This window comes from Hordeum vulgare, chromosome 4H (genome assembly GCF_904849725.1).
Source record: "Hordeum vulgare subsp. vulgare chromosome 4H, MorexV3_pseudomolecules_assembly, whole genome shotgun sequence".
NCBI lineage: Eukaryota > Viridiplantae > Streptophyta > Magnoliopsida > Poales > Poaceae > Hordeum > Hordeum vulgare.
Window position 1 is genome coordinate 444,495,078 of NC_058521.1, and position 22,642 is coordinate 444,517,719.

General features: G+C 46.0%; 1 protein-coding gene across 2 annotated transcripts; it reads left to right on the forward strand.

The window, feature by feature from the left end:
- Window positions 1–2,746: 2,746 nt before the first annotated feature.
- LOC123448880 (phosphoglycerate kinase-like) lies at window positions 2,747–13,476 on the forward strand. Of its 2 annotated transcripts, none has more exons than XM_045125914.1 (8): window positions 2,747–2,930; window positions 3,143–3,336; window positions 4,650–4,727; window positions 4,828–5,091; window positions 11,198–11,303; window positions 11,475–11,682; window positions 12,710–12,874; window positions 13,006–13,476. In XM_045125914.1, the coding sequence occupies exons 2-8, from the start codon at window positions 3,145–3,147 to the stop codon at window positions 13,103–13,105; spliced, it is 1,113 nt and encodes a 370-aa protein (XP_044981849.1). In that variant the 5' UTR covers window positions 2,747–2,930; window positions 3,143–3,144; the 3' UTR covers window positions 13,106–13,476. The 2 variants fall into 2 exon arrangements, with proteins under 2 accessions (XP_044981849.1, XP_044981850.1); XM_045125915.1 differs by having other exon boundaries at window positions 3,143–3,315.
- Window positions 13,477–22,642: the final 9,166 nt, after the last annotated feature.

Genomic DNA, 22,642 nt, shown 5'->3' on the forward strand with positions numbered 1-22,642 from the left:
AATTTTGAAACCAAAAACAATTTTGAAAAATCCTTAATAAATTCGGTACCGCGATCAATTTTTTAAAACACGAACTTTTTTTGAAACTTGAGAATTTTTTTTGAAAAGGAGAACAATTTTTAAAAATCCTTAACAAATTTGAAAGCGCGATCAAATTTTTAAAGCATGAATATTTTTTGAATCTTGAGAATTTTTTTGAAACCAAGAACAATTTTGAAAAATCCCGAACAAATTTGGTAGCTCGAATAATTTTTTAAAGCACAAACATTTTTTTAATCTTGAGAACAAAATTTTAAAATGGAGAACAAATTCGAAAAAATCCGAACAAATCTAGAAGTGTGAACAATTTTTTAAAGGATGAATATTTTTTAAATCTTGAGAACAAATTTTAAAACCGAGAACAATTTGGAAAATCCTGAACAAAATTGGAAGCCGAACAATGTTTTAAAGCATGGATATTTTTTGAATCTTGAGAATAAAATTTTGAAATGTATAACAATTTTGAATAAAACCCAAACAAATTTGGAAGCGCCAACAATTTTGAATTTTTTTAAAACGAAGAATAAATTTGAAAGCACGAACAATGAATCTTGAGAACAGATTTTAAAACTAAGAACAATTTTGAAAAAACGCGAACAAATTTTAAAGCGCAAACAATTTTTTAAACTTTTTTAAATATAAAACAGATTTGGAACATTTTTTTAAATTTTGTTCTTGAGCCTTTTCAAAATTTGAAAACAGAAACATTTTTGAAAATTGTGACAAAAATTTGAAATATGAACAAATATTGACAACAAGAACATTTTTGAAAATTATAAACAATATTTTTACTTTTTGAAAAGCATAAAAAGAAAAAGGGGAAATAATATAAAAAACGAGAAGAATAAACATAGAAAACGAAAAAAGAAAGAACAAAATAGGACAGTAAAGAAAACCAGAAAAAACAAGTTGAAGGATAAAAGATTCTGTGAACTGGTTTTAAGTTTTGTCGTTGCTCTTAGTTTTCTTAGGTTTCACATTGTATTCATTCATGTCCTCGATTCTGTCGGGGTAGCTATCGTTGCATGCACCTCATCAGGAGGTGGCCAGTTCGATACCTTGCGATAATTCTTTTTGTGGTTTTTTATCTCGCGAAGCAAAACCACCCAAATGGGTCGGCCCGGCGTGAGCTGCGCCCTGTGCGAAGCGGCGACTACTTGCCGTAATATGCGACGTACAGGGAATTCCCGACACTTTTGTTGGTGAAGATGTTACACGCAAGATAGAAGCGCGAGATGAAATGCAAGTGAGGCCCAAATCCATGAGCTCCAAGAACCTTTCCTAGTGGTTGTAAGCCGAAATTGGGCCCGATTAACAGGTGTACCGTTAAATAGACTAGTTGCTCTATGTAAGTTTTGGGTAGGATTTAAATTGACTGAGGCTAAGGTTGGCGAGTGAGAGGACAGTGAAATCACTAGTTAGCGAAGATTAATACATCTTCCAACGATTACTCTCACCTTCACAGGTTGCGACAAGTGGCGCACTACATGCGTGTCACTTGTTGCAACCTGAGAGTTTTCCTTTTTGTCGTAGATCCATATTTTTAAAACGTTTTTTCTCTTAAATCGTGCGTCCAAATCTTGAACCGTTTTCACCGTTGGCTTTTCTGGCCTCGAGATCTTCAAAACTAGATCCCATGTTGATAGGTTTTGATGAACTTTTCTTTTCATGAAAAAATAAACCGAAAGAAAAAACTGGACGAAAAAACCGTGCCTCACGCGATAGAAAAAATAGAAAATGCATTTTTTCCTTTCCAAGAGGCACGGGTCGTGCCTCTTGCGAAGGCAAAACCGTGCCTCCCGCGAAAGCAAAATCGTGCCTCTCGTAAAAAAGAGAGCAAAAACACGTTTTTTCCTCTTTTCGGGAGAGGCATGGGTGTGCCACTCGCAAAGGCAAAACCGTGCCTTTCGCGAAAGCAAAACAATGTCTCTCGCAAAAAAAAACACAAAACGCGTTTTTTTTCCTTTCAAAAACAGAAAAACCGTGCCTTTCGTAAAAAACAGAAAACACGTTTTTTTCCTTTTTAAAAGGAACGGCGTGACTCTCGCGAAGGCAAAATCGTGCCTTTCGTGAAAGCAAAGCCATGCCCCTCGCAAAAAAAATAAAAACGCGTTTTTTCCTTTCCAAGAGACACGGCCGTGCCTCTCGCAAAAAATAAAAACGCGTTTTTTTTCTTCAAAAGGCACGGCCGTGCCTCTCGTAAAAAAACAAAAAAAATCCGTATAAAAAAACGCATTTTTTCCGGAAAAAAAATTTGTTCAAAAGTTACGAAATACCAATGAAAATTCATAACACCAAAAAAATTCAGAAAAAAACCACTCAAAAAACGAAAATGCGTGTGAAAAAATAAAAAAGACAAAATTCAAAGAGAACGCTCAAAACGCGACACGTGACGATGGCTGGTAACGCGTCAAGTGACGACGCGCGGGGGCGATTGGTGGAAGGTTTCCGAGGAAGCGCTCGCTAGCTAGTTGCTCCAAGAGGACAGAGGTGCGGTTGGCTCGGAGGACTTCCTCTGTGAATTCCCAAATTCGAACCTGAGATCGGTTCCTTCATGAAATTAGCAAGCTCTGTGTATGCAAATGAGGCCCAAATCTATGAGATCCAAGAACCTTTTTCAGTGGTTTGTAAGCCCAAATAAGGCCCGATTAACGGGTGTACCGTTAAATAGACTAGTTGCTCTGTGTAAGTTTTGGGTAGAATTTGAATCGGCTGATGCCGAGGTTGGCTAGGGAGATGACGGAGAGGTGCGGGTGGCTTCGGAGGACTTCCTCTGTCCATTCCCAAATTCAAACCTGAGATCGGTTCCGCCATGAAATTAGCAAGCTCTGTGTAGCTAGTTCGTATCTTACCCTCACATCAGCGGCGGCGGCTGGCTCCCCACGAGGAAGGTGAGGCCCTCTCTCCTGCCCCCCTTTCCTGCCCCCTCTTCCGCCCCTAGGATTACGTGACTGGGGCTCGTCCTCGTCCGCCGGAGTGCGCGCGAGGAACGGTGCCGCCGCTTGCTTCTGCTGCTAGCTCTGCGCTGCTGCTGCTGCTGCTGCTTTACCGCTGCCTATCTCGCGGGCTGTTGTTGATGCTTGCTGCATTGTATTTAATGCAGGGATGAAGATCGAGAAGAGCTTGCGCACCCTTGGTGACGCGGATCTCAAGGGGAAGAAGGTGTTCGTGCGCGCCGACCTTGACGTGCCGCTCGACAATGCGCAGATCACCGACGACACCCGCATCCGCGCCTCTGTTCCCACCATCAAGTTCCTCATTAAGAAGGGCGCCAAGGTCATTCTGGCCAGCCATCTGGTGGGCATGCACCAGAGTCCCACGGTCCCGCCCATGCTTGTTGATTCGACATTAGTCAAAAGTGGTTTATGTTGGCCCCCACAATTGTAATTTAAGTCACTTGCTAACCCAAGGACCAGTTTTTGAATTAAAATTGGTCACATAATGCACAAGGGGCAAAACCATACACCTAGAATCAAAGGGAAGAAAAAGGTTTCAAGGCCAAATAGTGAATTGAAATTTTAATCACTATCAATTAAGGAATTCTCTCCTTATAAAAAAAGAAGCCAGCTGGGGGAGGAGCCCCTACGGCAAAAAAAAATAAGAAGAAGCACCCGGGGGTGCGGGCTTGGCACGCAGACAGCTGCACGCACTAGCCAACTGGTCGATGCCCAGTTCCCCTTATTTCTCTCTTATTTATGCAAGTTCCTACCTGTAATGAGTTTACCATTAGATGAGGGTGTTGCATCGAGGTTCCTTGATGCCCCCCTCTACTTTAATTATACATAGCCAGTAATTAGCGCTTTTTTATGCATATATGGTCCTCTTCATTAGATCGGTTACCCCCCATTGTACTTATGAACTAGTTCTTGTACCTCAAGCTTGAGGCCATTGTAATTAAGGGGTGCCTGCCAAACTTATGCATCAGCTTCGTTTTCTCATGTCTACAGATATTATTTATCGTTCTCCTCTTATGTTTGATCTGTTCCAAAAGTGAACTTCACTTGTGGTTGTTCATTATGATGTTCTGATTTTGAGTAGGACCAGGCTACAAAGACCTTTCAAGTTGTTTGCACCTCTACATTCCACATGTGACATGTGTCATATGGTTGTTCAGTATGATGTTCTGATTTTGAGTAGGACCAGGCTACAAAGACCTTTCAAGTTGTTTGCACCTCTACATTCCACATGTGACATGTGACATATAGAGAATTTTGTTTAATGTTGACATACATGATAACTAGTATTAGAACATCTGATGGGAGGGTATGTTATTGTTATCTCTTATTCCTGATAACTAAAACAGATCTTGTACCCTGTAACTATTTTTACCCTTAGACGGTTTACTGATTTGACAACTATCCTGACTTAATCTTGTTTGCTTTTGCCTGATTTATGTCGCCAACAAGCTACTTTATGCTGTGATCTTTGGATTAGTATGCTGTCCCAACCAATATAGATTTTATATCATCTGTGAAAAATTTAATGTTATTTAATGTTACTCGTGTCGTTTGATATGATTAAAGAACAGTGAAAAATTACTGGCAACTGAAATAACTATGTTTGTTGCTCCTCCTTTTCCTATGTTGTAATACATTTGTTGCAATTTTCAGGGCTGCCCAAAAGGTGTCACCCCCAAGTTCAGCTTGAAGCCTCTTGTTCCACGCTTGTTTGAGCTCCTTGGAGTTGATGTATGTTATCGGACGATAGAAGCTCTTAATTACTTCTATTCTTTCTTTGAACTAGATGAAAATCATTTATATGTATAGATCATTTTACATCTGTCTATAGGTTGTGATGGCCAATGACTGCATTGGTGCAGAAGTTGAGAAATTGGCTGCTGCTTTGCCAGAGGGTGGTGTTCTACTCCTAGAGAATGTTAGATTCTACAAAGGGGAAGTAAATAATGATCTTAAGTTTGCTAAGAAGCTTGCATCAGTTGCTGACCTTTACGTGAATGATGCTTTCGGCACACCACATTGGCCTCATGCTTCAACAAAGGGTGTAACCAAGTTTTTGAGTCCTATAGTTGCTGGCTTCTTCCTGATGCAGAAGGTATAGCTGAAATAAATCTCATTTCTTGCACATAATTTGCTTGGAATCATAAATACATGTTTGTGTAATTACCAGTTCAGACTGCTGTTAGTTATATTATTATGGTATGATTTGCCTAAATGATTCTATCCTTGTTTTGAGAGAAGAAACACTCCCCTTAGATTCTATCAATGCTATTTGCGAATTTATCATAGGACATGGCATAGAATTTTCAAGTTCCAAGGTAGTACATGGATCCTTTCCTATGACCCTATCTGTTCATTTTGCAACCTTAGGGTTAGTTAAGATGCCTACTTATATTTGAAAGAATAGTTGGAAGCGCCGTACCTCTCTACGGCAGTCGGTTGCATGTTTATATGCAGGGGCCGATCTCCCTGATAGGCATACATACTTGGAGTACAAGTCAGGAAAGAGATAAGGAGAGATCGGACCTATTACAAGATAAAAGAGATGCTTCGGTTCTATCTCTAGTAACCGAGGGTTTAAACAAAACCATCCTGGATACGTGTTATAGATAATCACGTTCCAGGTACAGATATAAACGATGTTTAACACTCTCCCTTAATCACAACTTTGTTAAGTTGAGATTACGTTTAAATTCTTCAAAATTCTTTGTTGGAAGAGCTTTAGTAAACCCATCAGCCACTTGGTCTCGTGAGTGCACAAACCTGATTTCCAACTGTCGATTTGAAACTCTTTCTCTGACAAAGTGGAAATCTATCTCAATGTGTTTAGTCCTTGCATGAAACACAGGGTTGGCAGATAAGTATGTGGCACCAAGATTGTCACACCACAAACATGGAGCCTGAGTGCATTTTACACCAAGTTCTCTTAACATGGACTGTACCCAGATAATTTCTGCAGTGGCATTGGCTAATGCCTTGTATTCTGCTTCTGTACTGGATCTAGATACAGTAGCTTGCTTCTTTGCACACCATGAAATAAGATTGGGTCCAAAGAAAAACAGCAAACCCTCCAGTAGAACGTCTGTCATCTGGACATCCTGCCCAGTCTGAGTCTGAAAAAGCACTGACGAGTGTGGATGATGACCTGTTGAAGGTTAAGCCAACATTCATAGTATTTTTTATGTATCTGACTATACGTTTAGCAACAGTCCAATGAACAGTAGTTGGTGCATGAAGAAATTGACATACTTTGTTAACAACAAAAGAAATATCAGGTCTGGTCAGAGTCAAATATTGGAGTGCCCCTACCAGACTTCTGTACCTAGTGTTGTCCTATTGATTCAAGAGATCTCCTTCTGTAAGTGACAATTTTTCTGTGCTAGACAAAGGAGTTGATGGAGGTTTGCATCCTTGCAATCCAACCCTTTTGACCAAATCTGTGGCATATTTTTCTTGAGATAGGTGAAGGCTAGTTCCAAATTTCTTAACCTCAATCCTTAAAAAAAATGAAGATCACCAAGATCTTTAAGAGCAAACTCAGCATTTAGATCCTTCAACAATCCTGCCACTGCCTCATTAGATGAACTCGTGACAATAATGTCATCAACATAAATAAGCACAAAAACAGATGTATGTGACTTATTATAGATGAAGAGAGATGTATCAGATTTGGAAGGTCTAAAACCAAGAGCTTGCAGTTTTTGACTAAGGCGTGAGTACCATGCTCTTGGAGCCTGTTTTAAACCATAGAGAGCTTTGTCAAGCTTGCAGACATGAGTGGATGCATGTTTGTTTTCAAACCCAGGAGGTTGTTTCATGTGAACTTCCTCTTCCAGAATACCATGAAGGAACGCATTCTGTACATCTAGCTGTCTGAGACTCCATCCTCTTGATACAGCAATAGACAAGACTAACCGTATGGTAGCAACTTTTACAACAGGACTAAAAGTATCTTCATAGTCTATGCCATACCGTTGCTTAAACCCTTTTGCAACTAGTCTTGCTTTATAACGATCTATGGTGCCATCAGATTTTCTTTTAATTCTGAAGACCCATTTACAGACAATTAAATTTTTACCTTGTTTTGAAGGAACAAGATGCCAAGTCTTATTCTTCTGAAGTGCCATATATTCTTCTTCCATTGCCTTTTTCCATTTTGTATCGGCCAGTGCTTCACTAAGAGTGGCAGGTTCACCTGTAGAACAAGCTAAACCAAACTTAGTTTTGTAATTAAATGGTTTAAGAACTCCTTTTTGTAACCTTGTTTTTGGTGGAGAAGACGCAACAGCTGAACTAGGCACAGAAGATCCAATGCCTAATCCCGAGGCAGATCCTGCTGGTGCACCAGCCTCGTCACAATCGCTCGGATTGTCTACAGAGTCAGCAGCGTCAGCAGCATGGGGGTGTGGCGAATCATCCGCAGAAGATCCGGCGGCGGTTGGAGCAGATGCATCAGGCGCATGATCACGCAATGAATGCGCCGAATCAGCGCCGGTCGGCCCACCCGTGAGCGCGTTGGAATCAGCACCACCGGTCGGTGTCGGCTCGCCCGTGGGAGAGCGGTGGCGTCGCGTGTATGTCTGCGGACCACCCGCCGGCCAGCGAATAGAATGGGTCCGCGTGGCAGATGGGGGGCTCGGGTCGCCGCGTCGTGCATGCGCCGATGCAGGAGGCGCGGTGTCTGGCGCCGAGACGTGTGCAGATCCCGGAGTGGATCTCCTGGCGTCCTGCTGCTGCACCGAGCCCGAGGAGGATCTTCTGGCGTCCTGCTGCTGCGCCGATCCCGAGGAAGATCTGCCTCCCGACGGGAGACACATAAAATGATGATTATTTTGAGCATCCAAGCCATCATCCGGGGCGTCATCTTTCTTCTCTATTTGGATTTGCATCATCGGCTCAAGTAGATGGTTATGAGGATTAGTCACCTGTTGATTAACACAATTATTTTCCCCTCGATCACAATGGACAAGGTTAGGTGGTAGGAGTAATATTTCTTGACGAAGGAGAGCACCGGCATTGGGATGAAGTGTGGCGAATGGAAACTTGGTTTCATCAAAAATAACATCACGGGAGATGTAAACCCGACCGGTGGATACATCTAGACACTTCACCCCTTTGTGGAGAGCACTATACCCAATGAACACACATTGTGTGGATCGAAACATAAGTTTTCGATTGTTGTAGGGACGAAGGTTTGGCCAGCATGCGCAACCAAAGACACGAAGAGATGTGTAATTGGGTTTAGTGTGAAGAAGCCTTTCCATGGGAGTTTCATAATTGATAACACGGCTAGGCAATAGATTTATAATGTGAACAACAGCAAGGAAAACCTCATCCCAAAATTTTAGGGGCATGGATGCACCAGCAAGGAGAGATAGGCCAACATCAACAATGTGGCGATGCTTTCCTTCGGCTGACCCATTTTGTTGATGGGCATGTGGACAAGACACATGGTGGGAGATACCAATTTCTTGGAAGAAAGAGTTTAGTTTTTCGTACTCTCCTCCCCAATCAGATTGGACAGCAAGGATTTTGCTGTCGAATTTTCGTTCAACGAGTGCTTGAAAATTGAGAAAGACTTGAAACACCTCGAATCTTTTCTTGAGAAGATAGATCCAAGAGTACTTGCTATAGTCATCGATGAAGTTAACGTAATATGTGTGTCTACCAACAGAGGAAGGAGCAGGACCCCATACATAAGAAAAAATGAGTTGTAGTGGTTTCGTAGACACACTAGTAGATGTTGGATAAGGTAATTGATGACTTTTTGCTCTTTGACAAGAATCACAAACTATTTCATTATCATGCTCTCCAACATATGGGAGCTTATTTTTCCTAAGCACTCGTTCAACTAAAGAGAAAGCAGCATGTCCTAATCGATCATGCCATCTTGATGAAGATAATTTGGTGGCACTAAGAACTTGTTTATTGGATCGCCTAAGCTCGGGGATCAAGGGGTAGAGCCCTCGAACACATCTACCTCGATAGAGCACCTTCCTCGTGACCTGGTCCTTGATCAAAAAGAAGAAGGGGTGAAACTCTAAGAAAACGTGATTGTCAATGGCAATACGATGAACTGAGAGAAGATTTTTAGAGGCACTAGGAACATGCAAGATTTTCCTAAGATGAATTTTGCGATGAGGGGTTTTAATAATTGAGTGACCAACATGGTGGATCTTCATACCTTCTCCACTGGCCGTGTGGATATGATCTTGGCCTCGGTACTTCTCCCGCATGGTCACTTTTTCCAGTTCACCAGTGATGTGGTTGGTAGCTCCACTATCGACGTACCAGTTTGTGTCTACTCCATAGGATCCGCCAGCTGCTCCGACCACCTTTTCATCTTGGGACGAAGTTTCATCCTCATCAAACCTGTACCAGCAGTCCTTGGCAGAGTGGCCAAGCTTGCCGCAGATTTGGCACTTGATGGCGTCGGAGCGGGATTTGTTGGAGTTGGAGGGGCGGCGATCTTTGTTGTTGGTGTAGGAAGATCGCCCACCATTGCCACCGTTCTGGCGATGGGAAGGGTTGGTGTTGTTCCCTCCGCCTGTGTTCTTCCCCTAATTGCGGGGGTGGTCCACGATGACGAGATCCACCGCCACGACCACGTGTGGCCGCGTTTGCGGAGGATTTGAAGCCGCCTGGATGTACTTGCTGGAAGAGGGCCACCCTCTGATCGAAGTTGCTCATCTGAGCGAACAGATCGTCAAGGGAGACCATGGTGGTGCGTGCATCGAGTGCAGACACCAGAGGCTGGTATTCCATGTCGAGTCCAGCCAAGATGTAGGAGACAAGCTCTTCATCAGGTAGTGGCTTGCCGGCTGCAGCGAGTTCATCGGCGAGGGACCTCATCTGGGCGAAGTAGGTCGCCACCGTCTGGTTCCCCTTGCGAGCATTGGCCAACGCAATGCGGATATTGTTCACACCGGACAGCGAGTGTGATGAGAACATGTTCGCAAGCACCGTCCAGAGCTCGTTAGCATGGGCGATCGATGTCACCTGCACGAGCACCTCTTTTGACAGGTTATTCAGGAGATATCCAAGTACCTGCTGATCTTCCCTGACCCAGATTGGATGAAGAGGGTTTGGCGTAGCTTCCTCCTTCCCATCCTTGTCCTTGACGATGATGATCTTGGCGGGTTCCGGCATGGAGCCGTCAACGTAGCCGAAGAACCCAGCTCCTCTGATCTGTGGCGTGATCTGAGTCCGCCAGAGGATGTAGTTGCTGCGGGTTAATTTCTCGGTGATCTGACCGGAGAGGGCAGCAGCGGTGGAGCTGGAGGAGGCCATGGCAGGAGAGGGGATGGTGGAGGGTATTTGCGGCAGCTAGATGTAGTGGAAGAGGATTGCTCTGATTACCATGAAAGAATAGCTGGAAGCGCCGTACCTCTCTACGGCAGGCGGTTGCATGTTTATATGCAGGGGCCGATCTCCCTGATAGGCATACATACTTGGAGTACAAGTCAAGAAAGAGATAAGGAGAGATCGGATCTATTACAAGATAAAAGAGATGCTTCGGTTCTATCTCTAGTAACCGAGGGTTTAAACAAAACCATCCTGGATACGTGTTATAGATAATCACGTTCCAGGTACAGATATAAACGATGTTTAACAATATTTTCAAAAAGCTTTGGCACAAGTATATCAGAAAAAAAATATCAGGTTGCCCAATTATTCTAATATTCTTCATTCCTATCTTGTTGAAGTTGTTGCCAACTCAAAGAAGCCATTTTCTGCCATTCTTGGTGGATCCAAGGTCTCATCTAAGATACGTGTGATTGCTTTGCTGTGCTCTGACTGAGTTTATGTAAAAAATGATCTCAGAAGAACAATCAATATGGAGCATAATGCTGAACTTTGACATTTTGTATTTTGATTATAAGTTCCCCTTAAATATTTGAATTGCGGAAAAGAGCTGTGACTGCTATCCAGTCCCATGTTCATGGTTGGATAGCACGACATCCTGCTATTACAGGAAAGAAGTGCCTATCTATTTTTAGTCAGCTTGAGAACGATATCCAGTATTTTGATTATTTTACATAAGGAATTAAGGACACTTCTCTTTCCATCGATATACATATAGCAAAAACTGTTCAAGTTCATTTTCATATGATATTTCAGTTTGCTGATAGCATTTTCTTGTACTGGATTTCCGATGGTGCATTCCTTTCATTTGACACTCAACCAACTGAACTTTGCAGCCTTCTGAAGAAGTTGACAAGAAAATACTCATCGAAGGAGCACTGTCACGAATTACTGACTGTAAAAGGAACACCAGCAGCATTCAACAAGCCATCTTAAAATTAAGTAAATACAAATTCTTTAAGTCTGCCTTTTTGAGTTTCTCTAGCCTCGTTTCATGTCACTCTTGTTGTGTTTTTTGTTTCATACTGATTTTCTTAACATTCGTAATGTTTTCTGATCCTTCGCTGGGCACTTGCTTTGTGGTTTACTATATCTGTACATTTTCTCCTCCAGGCACTCTTACAGTGGATTCCGAAGACTGCTGTGAGGCACTTGTCGTTGCCAGTGGCGTACACATACTGGAGAATCTAATGCATCGATCCAACGAGAAAGTCCGGAATCAAGTACTCTATACACTGTGGAACGTTGCACAATTCCCACATCTTCTATTAGTTCTTGCTTACGACTCACTGGTTAATACTTTGTTCACGGATCTGATAAGGTAATTTCTTCACTGTATTCAGTGCCCTGCTGCACTTTTTGTGCCAAACGGTTGCAAGTTACAACCTTTGTGGCGAGCAAATATAAGGACACACTTTTGGCAATACTCCTATGTATAATATGAGTGGTATAGGATGCTTAGAAAGTATGGTCACCATAAGTGAGACAAAGAACCAGTCACTAGAATGAAAGAGCTGCATGCCTAACACGTGGCTGTGGCGGGACAGGTTGTGGCTTCAATGCAAACACCCCCTTACTTACTAGCACACCTGGCATGATTACATCAATACTCCATCTGTTTCTAAATATAAGTCTTTTAAAAGATTTCACTAAGGCCTCGTTTGGTTAAGGGGGATTGTGGAGGTTTTGAGAGGGAGGGATTTCACAGGATTGAGTGAATCCCTTTGTTCCACCCAATCCTCTCAAATCCCCGGGGTTTTGCTTTCACTAGTCCCCCGAGGAGGATTTTAAAACACATGGATAGGAAGGGATTGAAGGGGAACGGAGGGGATTGGGCTAAGCAAACCCCTCCTACCAAATGGACGCCCGAGGATCTGTGGGGTTTCTGGCCCCCCCGAGGATTTTCCTCTCAAAACCTTCCCAATCCCCCTTAACCAAATGAGGCGTAAGTGACTGCATATGGAGCAAAATGAGTTAATCTATACTCTAAAGTATGTCTATATACATCCGTATGTAGTTCTTTAGTGAAACCTCTAAAAAGACTTATATTTAGGAACGGAGGGAGTACATCATAAGGATGCGTCCAGCCCATTTTGACATCCTAAAAAAGGAAGTTCCACCAAAGCTGGTGTTCCACTGTAAACATCCCATGTTTAAGTTAAGTTGCTGTAGCCTTTGTATTCCCAAAGCCAACTTGGTTGTCTATACAAACCCCAACTCTTATCACCTTCAATGTTTTGAAATTTGTGCTTTAGTTGCCCTTCTGTTCTGATTTCAGAATATTGGAAAACATGGCTGTCTTATAACCCGTATTTCCTAACATGAAATTTCTCTACCTATACCCTCAGCGAGAAGAGTGAAGCGTCTTTCACCGCATGTGGTATTTTGAAGAAGTTGTGTGAGTCCGCAGGTAAGCATGAAATCCCTGAAATCCCTGGGCTTTGTCAGGACATAACACGTCTGCGCACTGTGGTGGAATTGCGCGAGCGGCATGTGAAACAGGAGAGGACGAGGTAAAGAAAGAACAATAGCATTGTTCGGAACATACTAGTGGAAAGGAATATAGCTGGACCAAACTGTTTCCTGTTTCACCGGCTTGACTGACATCTGCTCTTATACTGACATCTGCTCTTATCTCTGCAAGGTATCGACGCACGGAATTCCTTGAGGACAAATTGCGGCAGCTTAGGGAGATTCGCGCCCTCTGCCAACTTATCGAAGAATTGATTGTCGCCCGGGGGTAAATTTTGTAGACAGGCATGATGGAACCCCTTTGTGTCGGCAAGCAAATTCATTGTAGACTGGATCTTGCTTTGTGGTTGTTTTGCATGAGTCGTGGTAGTAAGGCGGTAAACCATCTCTTTGCAGCAATGGCAGCCCAAGCCTAAGCTTCTGCCGTTGGTCGACGTGCTAGTGCTCAAGGAGGAGACTACTCGACCACCCACTCGCAGATGCAGTACCCGCCAGTTCCACCGAGCTTTGGGCGGGCTATGATGTGGAGCCATTAACCTGTACTCTAAAACTTCCCTCCTTTATTAATGAATAAGGCAAGTCTTTTGCCTCTGTTTCAAAAAGAAAAAGTTCCACTGAGCTAGTGCTCCTAGCTGAAGCCTTTTGTGGCCATCTTTGTGATGTTCTTTTCGTTTCAAAATTTTGTGCCTTTTTTTTAGAAAAGGAGGTTAAACCTCCGGCCTGTGCATCAATCGATGCATGCAGCCATCTTTATTAATTATTTCACAAAGGTCTAACAAAAGTATACATCAATCTACCCAAAGTTATCACTCACATCTACAAACTCGATAATGTGGAGTGCTCTCGCTCCACATATCTCAGACCGTTGTTGTCGCCAATCCATCCACATAACGTATTGGAAGCAACAGCCGGTGCAGCACACCTAAAACGCACACCTCACGCACACGTTTTACAAGCCGCCATCATCATCGAACCACTGACCCATCTTCAGGAAAGAGATCTGCATCATCCATGCCAGTCCAAACATCCGTCGACGCCACCACGGCGTCCAACGGCGCCACCGCCCTGCGCTCATCCGTCCACATGCGAAGACTCCGGTAGATCTGTCGTGCGTAGCACCTGCCAACCAGGCATGACTCAGCGTAGCACCTGTCGGCCAGGCATGACTTGACAGCTCCACCGAAATTCCGTGCAAGACGAAGCCGCTCCACCTCCTGCCTCAGTCTGCCAGCGCTGCTCCACAAACGATGCTCCCAAGAGAGAAACGGCACCGTAGTACCGCCATCGTCCGATCTGGAAGACCAGATCCTAGGGTTTCCCCCGAAGCAGTGCCCACCATCAGCAACCGTTCAGGACCCACACAGTGCCCACCACCACTCAGCCCTCTAGGCGACGCCTTCAGGAAGGTCGCGACGTCAAGGACACCGCCGCCGCTCACCGGAGTTAGGGTTTTCACCCGAGAGGCAAGGAAGGGGAGCAGAGGAGCAGATGTATACCGACGTCTTCAAAAAGAATAACGGCGCCCTTGAGCGTCGTCGTCGGCGCGGCCGGCCTGGGCCAACCAAGGGGTTTCCCCCAATCCGAATCTCCTCCACCGGCTTCACCTGCAGGTAGGGCCCCGGCAACCACGTCGGCACCGCCAAGAATCTGCAGGAGAGAGGCCCACATCAGGGCCGGAGGACAGCGGCCAGATCTGGCGCCGCCGGCCGCCATAGCAGCCACGTGACGGCTGACCAGGCAGCGACCGACGAAGGGGAGCAGCACACCTCCACAACGACGCTTCCAAGAAAGATAGCGGCACCCGCGGGCGTCGCCGTCGCGGCTCCGATGATGACCAGAGCAAGGATTTCTCCCGGAGCTGTGCTGAACATCCACCGCCACCGTCCCGCTGAGCATTGCCGCCACGCACCACCACGACCCCCAGGCAGGGTCACGGGTCACCGCACCGCGCGCCCTGGCCACCGCAGTCGCGCCTAGCTGACGCTCTCTGCCACCGCAGCCGCGCCCCGCTGCTCCCTACCACCATGGTCGCGCGCCCCGCACAAGATCCAGCCATGGCAGCCCCGGATCCGTCGTCAGGCGCCGTCGGTGGGCGAGATCTCGCCGGATCCCGCAGCCGCCGACGCGGGGCGCCGCCGCCAGAGCCCGAGGGCCGACGCGAGTGGCCCCGCCGCCGCCATCCCCGGGGCGCGCGCGGCTTCACCGGCGTCCCCTCTGGCAACAGCGAAGCGGGGAGGGGGCGGAGAGGGGGGCCGGTGGCGACGCGGGAGGGTTGGCCGGTGACGACGCGGGGAGGGGGCGGAGATGGGGGCCGGTGGCGGCGCGAGACCCCCGAGTTGGTTTCTGTCCAAAATTTTGTGCCTTTTGGCCATGAAGTAAAACTTCTGGTATCCCAAGCATATGCGCCTGTAACTCGGCCGTTGGGATACAATTAATCTTGATCGTCTATCCAGTCCATAGCCCATCAATGTTTTGTTCGACTCAACATTACTCGTCGAGACCTATATTCGTAACTGATCGGTATATTATTAGATTTTGAGAAGACGTAGCTGGTCATGCAATATCCAACCCTTTGTAAAGACGTTTTCATAAATGGGATTGGTTCCCTTAAACATTCAGTTCAAAAGATCCATGGTGGGGGAATAATGGGATAGATGGTTATATCTTGTGTGTAGGTTGATGGAGTTAACCTTTTTGATGAGGTAGATACACTGCATTGAAAACTTTTGATGCCAGGCTATTCTTAGCGAAATTTATGTATACATATTTGATAAAAACTGATCCAATCCAATAGCCACATCACATTTGAAAAATTAAGGTGCCTTTAAAAGTATATTATTTTTTTATGATTTGTTCACAAGGAAGTGTTCTTGGCTAAGAACAACTTGGCAAAGCGTTGTTGGGAGGTTAGTAAGATGAACCTATCCGAAAATGCAATTTGAAGACTGAGCTCATATGCTTCCCATATCTATACCGTGAGTCGGTATTGAGATTGGAATGGTGCACGTATTTTACTCCCGTATATGGTTGTATAAGAGCAAGTATAATAGTATAGCCAGCTGCTGGTTATAAGCCATTATCATTTCATCTATAGCCCATCTTATAACGAACATGTATAATAATTCATTGCAATAGTGTACATTTTTTTTATCATATGATCCATCTTTCGTACTCACAAAAGGACTAGGAGCAAGTGCTAGATCTGACTCTTAACTAAGAGCCCACTTACATTATCTCTCATTTTCTCTTTTCACTAACTAAATAAAAATATATTAGTTTATTTTTTATAGCCAGCTGATTCAGGTCAGCTCTATTGTATTTGCTTTAAGTCAATTTTTAGAAAGGACGGCCCACGCGTGACCCATGTTTCATTTATTGGCTACCTATACCAGGACGCTTTTTAGGATTTCCTGCGGGTGCTCCCCGTGCCAGCCGTCTCAGCCGCTGCCATGGATACTCACACCGAGTTGAGGCTCACCAGCTCTAGTACTTCGACGTGACGCACGAGACCTGCTAAGTGTGCTCCATGCATGTGCCTCGCGTCCTTGTCGTTATCGGCGTGTCGGTGTGAAGCCGTGCTGCTCAGATAGCACTACAGATATGTGAGAGAAAGAAAAAAACATGACATGGAAAGAGGAATTGAATCCATGGTGCTGCTCAGATGCTCAATCGTTCAACACGCCGATGCAACTCAACATGTTATCGTGAACGTAATTGAATTCATCAGAACGATGGATTTAATCTTTCGTGCTTCTCGTGTGTGTTGCCCTAGCGTGCTGCACCACCACAACAGCTCGCCCCACGACAGGGCGATCGTATGCACACGAGAAGAACAGATTCACGCTCGAATCTGGCACCGGAGCAATGGGACAGGTCTGCTTCGAAGTTCGAAGGCAGCTGGCTAGCCATTATTACGGGGAGAGAGAGGACGGGGAAGGACACCGAGTGCCTCACAGTTGGCTTGATGTACGTGGTACATGTCAGTACATTATGTATTCTTTTGCATATAGGCTGTGTATTGCTTTAAAAACTGATTTTGGCTCACATCTTGAATGGCAAAACGCTGCTCCAGAATCTATACAACATATTTTCCCCACTAGCCAAGTTACTCTGACGTACATTACATATGTCCTTCAATTACATTACATATGTCCTTTAATATTAGTCCTTCTAGTTGTCACGTTATTTAGGACATGGCTAAATAAATTAGAGGCTAAAACAACAACACATCTTTAAGTTGGACTGCGTGTATTGATTTGAGTTTATGAAACTGTCAGAATGTCATGATTTTTAACAGACAAAACATTACAATTTTTCACGGGTCATTTACTGAACAACTTGTTGAATTCGTATGTGATCGTCACTCAGCTATGTGAGAGTTACGTAGCATCTAGTATATGAGTGCAACCGATGAATTGCGGTAGCACGAGATACTCACAACCGGTTTGCATATCGGTCCAAGAATACGATAGGTGTATAGTCATCTTGTCCTATTTTTGCATTTTTTGCATTTTTTATTTTATTTGGGTTTGGCTTGTGAACTTGTATTAAATTACATACTTTATGGCTACTTTGCTTAATAAAATGGTTATAAGCATTTATTTGATGTAGAGGCCGATGTTAATTCTTTTTTCTAAAAAAACATAAGCACGCATATGATGTTATTATAGTGGACGGAGGCGCGGCGACACATTGTGCCAGTTGTTTTCTTACTTGTGATTTATCCATCAGAGAAAAATACAGAATTGTGTTTGAACCGATCTATGTAAACGAACGGTGGTAAATAATATACGTAAATAAATTGCTACGTGGAGAAGAAAAGTAGGAACGATTTGGGAGGAGATTGATTTTGCATAGAAACCATTGTGTCTTGATGAGCTTGGGGTGGTTGTGTTGGTTCTGATCGTCTTTGGTGGATGGTGGCGTGGTTGGAGCTTGATGGACGGTGTGTGTGAGTGTGGTAACTCCATGTCCATTTGGCTGGTGGGAGCTTGGCACTTGTTTCTGCGGATTGGATGTATCAGGTGCTCCGTTTCAACGCCCTCCTTTCACTGCTGCGTGACCAGGGCCGGTCTTGTGTTTTGGAAGGTCCTAGACAAACTTGACGGAATGGACCCCTAAGTCCTAAAAGCGTCTCAGATCATTTTTTATCGTCGACGAAAACAAACGGTCGAGTCATGCCTTTTTTTAAAGACTAAATTTATTATTGAAAATGGTAAGGGAACGAGATTCTGAAAGGATACGTGGTTGGGGGACATGCCTCTAGCCATTCAATATCCAGTCCTATATAATATTGTGCAACGTAAGGATGCGTACATAGCCACAATGCTACAGTCAAATCCTCTAAATATTTAATTTCGTAGATCATTAATTGGACATCGTTGGGAGGATTGGCTCCACCTTGTGAGGAGACACACGGATGTCCAGTTATCAGTAGAGTCTGATAGGGTGCATTGGAAGCTTACGAATAGCGGAATATTTACTATCAAATCAATGTATCTGAATCTTATTGATACTACTAACATCCCCAAATCTTTGAATATTTGGAGTGTCAAGGTACCTTTAAGGATCAAAGTCTTCATGTAGTTTGTGCACAAGAAGATGATTCTGACTAAGGATCATTTGACAAAACGTAATTGGGGGATAGTACAAGCACTACACCACGACACTCTATTCCTGTCGTGGTAACGATTCCGACAATAGAAAGAGAGTAGGATAACGGAACATGATCTATCAAGATGCACATGGGTGACACGGTGGTTTTAGCGAGTTCAGGCCTCTCGCAGTGGAGATAACAACCCTACGTCTCGTGCTCCGGAGAGGCTTCGTTTTATCTGTCATGGACATGAGTTACATGGTATAGAGAGAGAGCCAGAGCTCCAGGGAAAGAATGAGCCCGAAGAAGGAGAAGAAGAAGATGTCCCTAGCTATGTGGAGGGGGGTGGCTTATATAGAATGCGCCACCTCCTCACCTCTTATGTTACAAGATGGGGCATTGATGCCATAATGTCAGCCCACTATAGATGTCTTGCCGACTGTTGGTATTTGCATGACCGAGTGAGTCATACGGCCGAGTGGTTGACTGTCATCTGAGTGGATGGAATGTACTTGTCTGAGTGGATCCGTACCGAGTGGATTAGATGTTGTCACGATCCAGTAGAAATTTCCCTTGTAGTCCTTAAACTAATAATGAGGTGCCCTGTGATAGGACGTATTGGTCAGACCTATGACCCTACCCTAGGGCTATATCCTCGTCATTAGCCCCCGAATGGATCAGGTCCGAGTGGTGAAGGTGTCGATGTAAATCTTGTAGTAGTAGACCGAACTTGAACGTGCTTCAGGGCCTTGCAAAATTATGCGTTGACTGAAGTCTTCATCATTCGGCCTGATCGATTCCGCTGAGTAGTACGTCCGAGTGAACTTAAGAATTGAAGTAGATCCGAGTGACCTGACCAAGCAGAATGTTTCTTTTTTGTTTTTCCCTTCTAGTGGGGGCACGCTAAGTGCACCCACTGGGTGTAGTCCCCGAGCCTCTGTCGGACTAGATGAGTCCGGCAGAAGGTTTAAGTCATCCAATGCTCGTCATGTTGAATGTTTGTTGTATCTGCATTATATGATTTCTAGATCAAAGTCAAGTCTCTAAGAGTTGTTTTTAACTTAGGCGATACGGGGTCGCAGCTAAGTTCCCGAGTGTGGAGCGTGTCCGCACTCGGAGTTGTTTTTAACTTAGGCGATACAGAGTCGCAGCGAAGCCTCCGAGTGTGGAGCATGTCCGCACTCAGAGTTGTTTTTAACTTAGGCGATATGGAGTCGCAGCTAAGTCCCCGAGCGTGGAGCATGTCCGCACTCGGAGTTGTTTTTAACTTAGGCGATACGGAGTCGCAGCTAAGTCCCCGAGTGTGGAGCATGTCCGCACTCGGAGTTGTTTTTAACTTAGGCGATACGGAGTTGCAGCTAAGCCTCCGAGTGTGGAGCATGTCCGCACTCAGAGTTGTTTTTAACTTAGGCGATACGGAGTCGCAGCTAAGTCCCCGAGTGTGGAGCATGTCCGCACTCGGAGTTGTTTTTAACTTAGGCGATACGGAGTCGCAGCTAAGCCCCCGAGTGTGGAGCATGTCCGCACTCAGAGTTGTTTTTAACTTAGGCGATACGGAGTCGCAGCTAATCCCCCGAGTGTGGAGCATGTCCGCACTCAGAGTTGTTTTTAACTTAGGCGATACGGAGTCACAACTAAGTCCCCGAGCGTGGAGCATGTCCGCACTCGGAGTTGTTTTTAACTTAGGCGATACGGAGTCTCAGCTAAGTCCCCGAGTGTGGAGCATGTCCGCACTCGGAGTTGTTTTTAACTTAGGCGATACAGAGTCGCAGCTAAGTTCCCGAGTGTGGAGCATGTCCGCACTCAGAGTTGTTTTTACTTAGGCGATACAGAATCACAGCTAAGCTGAGCGGTGGCGCGCGGGGCAGCCGAATGATGAAGACGTGCCACACGGAGTGGCGATGCGCATGGCATCCGAGTGAGGTAGACGATTCTGGCTGAGTGGCAACGCGCGGGGCGGCCAAGTGATGTATGTCGAGGAGGCGTCCGACCCACTGACGGCTCGCGGGGCGGCCGTGTCCAGCACGTCATTGAAGGGGCTTCCGAACACATGAAAATGCATGAATGATCGTTGCGGTGACTGAGCCTGAGCAGCGACGAGGATGGCGCACAGATGCGCCGAGTGACCTGTGTATGAAAAATAGCACAAGCCAGCATAAAAAATTATCAAAGTAATATGATCTTTTTTGAAATAGTTTGTGTAAACTGCACCCATAGACACCCGCTGGGTGTGCCACGTGATTGCTGGTTCGGAACCAGCAAGAGTCTAAAAGAGTGAAGGATCCGGCTGAACTCGTTTGTGTACTGGACCCAAACGAAGCGGAAGTGAAGTGTTCCCACATAAAAATAAACAACCGAGTGCAGAGGTACACTCAGTGGTGTGGCCTCCGAGTGAACGTCATGTGCGACTTCCTCGACACTCGGTAATGATTTATTTAATAGAATGCAGTCTGTGAAAAAATGACTTAGCTGCCTGACGACGCGCGGGGCGGTCGAGCGAAGTAGACACGTCTGGCTGAGTGGCGACGTGTTGGGCGGTCAAGCAATGAAGACGCGTCTAGCTGAGTGGTGACACGCGGGGCGGCCGAGTGATGACGCGCAGAGCAACCAGGTGACGAAGGAGCCTCCAGCCGAGTGACGACACGCGAAGCTGCCGACTGACGAAAGAGCGTCCAATCGAGTGGCGGCACGCGGAGCTGCCGAGTGACGAGGGAGTCTCCAGCCGAGTGAGGATGGCTTGTCTTGCAGACTGGCGATGCGTGAAGCTACCGAGTGCTGACGACGGATCCGAGTGAGGGATGGCGCGCGGGGCGGCTGAGCGCTGATGACGCGTCCGACTGAGTGACATCATGCAGGGCGGCCGAGTGATGACGAGACATCCGACTAAGGGGCGGCGCGCGGGGCGACCGAGTGCTCATGACGCGTCCGACTGCGTGACGGCATGCAGGGCGGCCGAGTGATGAAGACGCATCCGATGGAGTGACGACGCGTGGGGCGGCCGAGTGCGGACGATGCGTGTCCGACTGAGCGATAGTGCGCAGAGCGGCCGAGTGATGACGACGCGTCCGACCGAGCGACAACATGTAGGGCGACCGAGTCACTGCATGTTGGTCATCTGTATGCAAAATTCATCTCAACCAAAACGGTTAGCCCACGTTTACTGCATGGAGTTGATCCTCGAGCCAATTAACCCGGCGTTGAAGGCCACCACGTCCTTCCATTTTCATTTTTCCTGCATGTAGTTAATTGATCGACCAAATGGTCATGTAACGCATGCACTTACCATCGGCATTGAACGACCAGCTAGTTACTCTCAACGTGACGTTTTGTCCAGCATGCATGGCGTGAGGTAATGTTATTTAGTCCATGCATGTGAAACTGAAGATATTTACTCCATGCATGATTGAGGTAAAGCTAGTTACTCTATGCATGCGAAACTGAAAACGTTTAATCCATGCATGCGAAACTGATCGCATTCAGTCCATGCATGAAGTCTGGCATAGATAATTACTGTATGCATACAAGGCAGAAAATATTGTGTCGAATGCACGGACATGATCACCGAGATGCCGCTCCATGGGTTGCAGGCAGAGCCGATGCCACAAAACGGGGCTGCCATGTGTGGAATCTCGACGGTGGTGTCCTAGAGGCCGAAAACGACGGGATGGATTGCGTCGTGGCCGTTTGCAAGGGCTCGACGATTATGTCGCAAATGAGTATGATGCATCGACGCGTCGGTGGCCGTTTGCGTGGCAACGATGAAGCAGCCGGCACCGGAGGCCGCGCGTGGCGATGATGAAGCAGGCGACGCTGGAGGCTGCGCGTGGCAACGACGAAGCGGGAGGCGCCGGAGCTGTGTGTGGCGACGATGAGGCGGAGGACGCTAGTGGCCGCGCGTGACGACCATGATCGGGACGATGCCGGTGGCCGCACACGATGACCGAGGCGGAGGACGCCGGTGGCCGCGCACGACAACGATGAGGGCAGCGGACGCCGGTGGCCGCGCATGACAACCATAAGGCGAAGGACGCCGGTGGCCGCGCATGACAACCATGAGGCGGACGACGCCGGTGGTTGAAGGAATAACCATATGCATCATGGCTCGATAGACGCCATGCCCCACGGTGGGCGCCAACTGTCGTGGTAACGATTCCGACAATAGAAAGAGGGTAGGATAACGGAACATGATCTATCAAGATGCACATGGGTGACA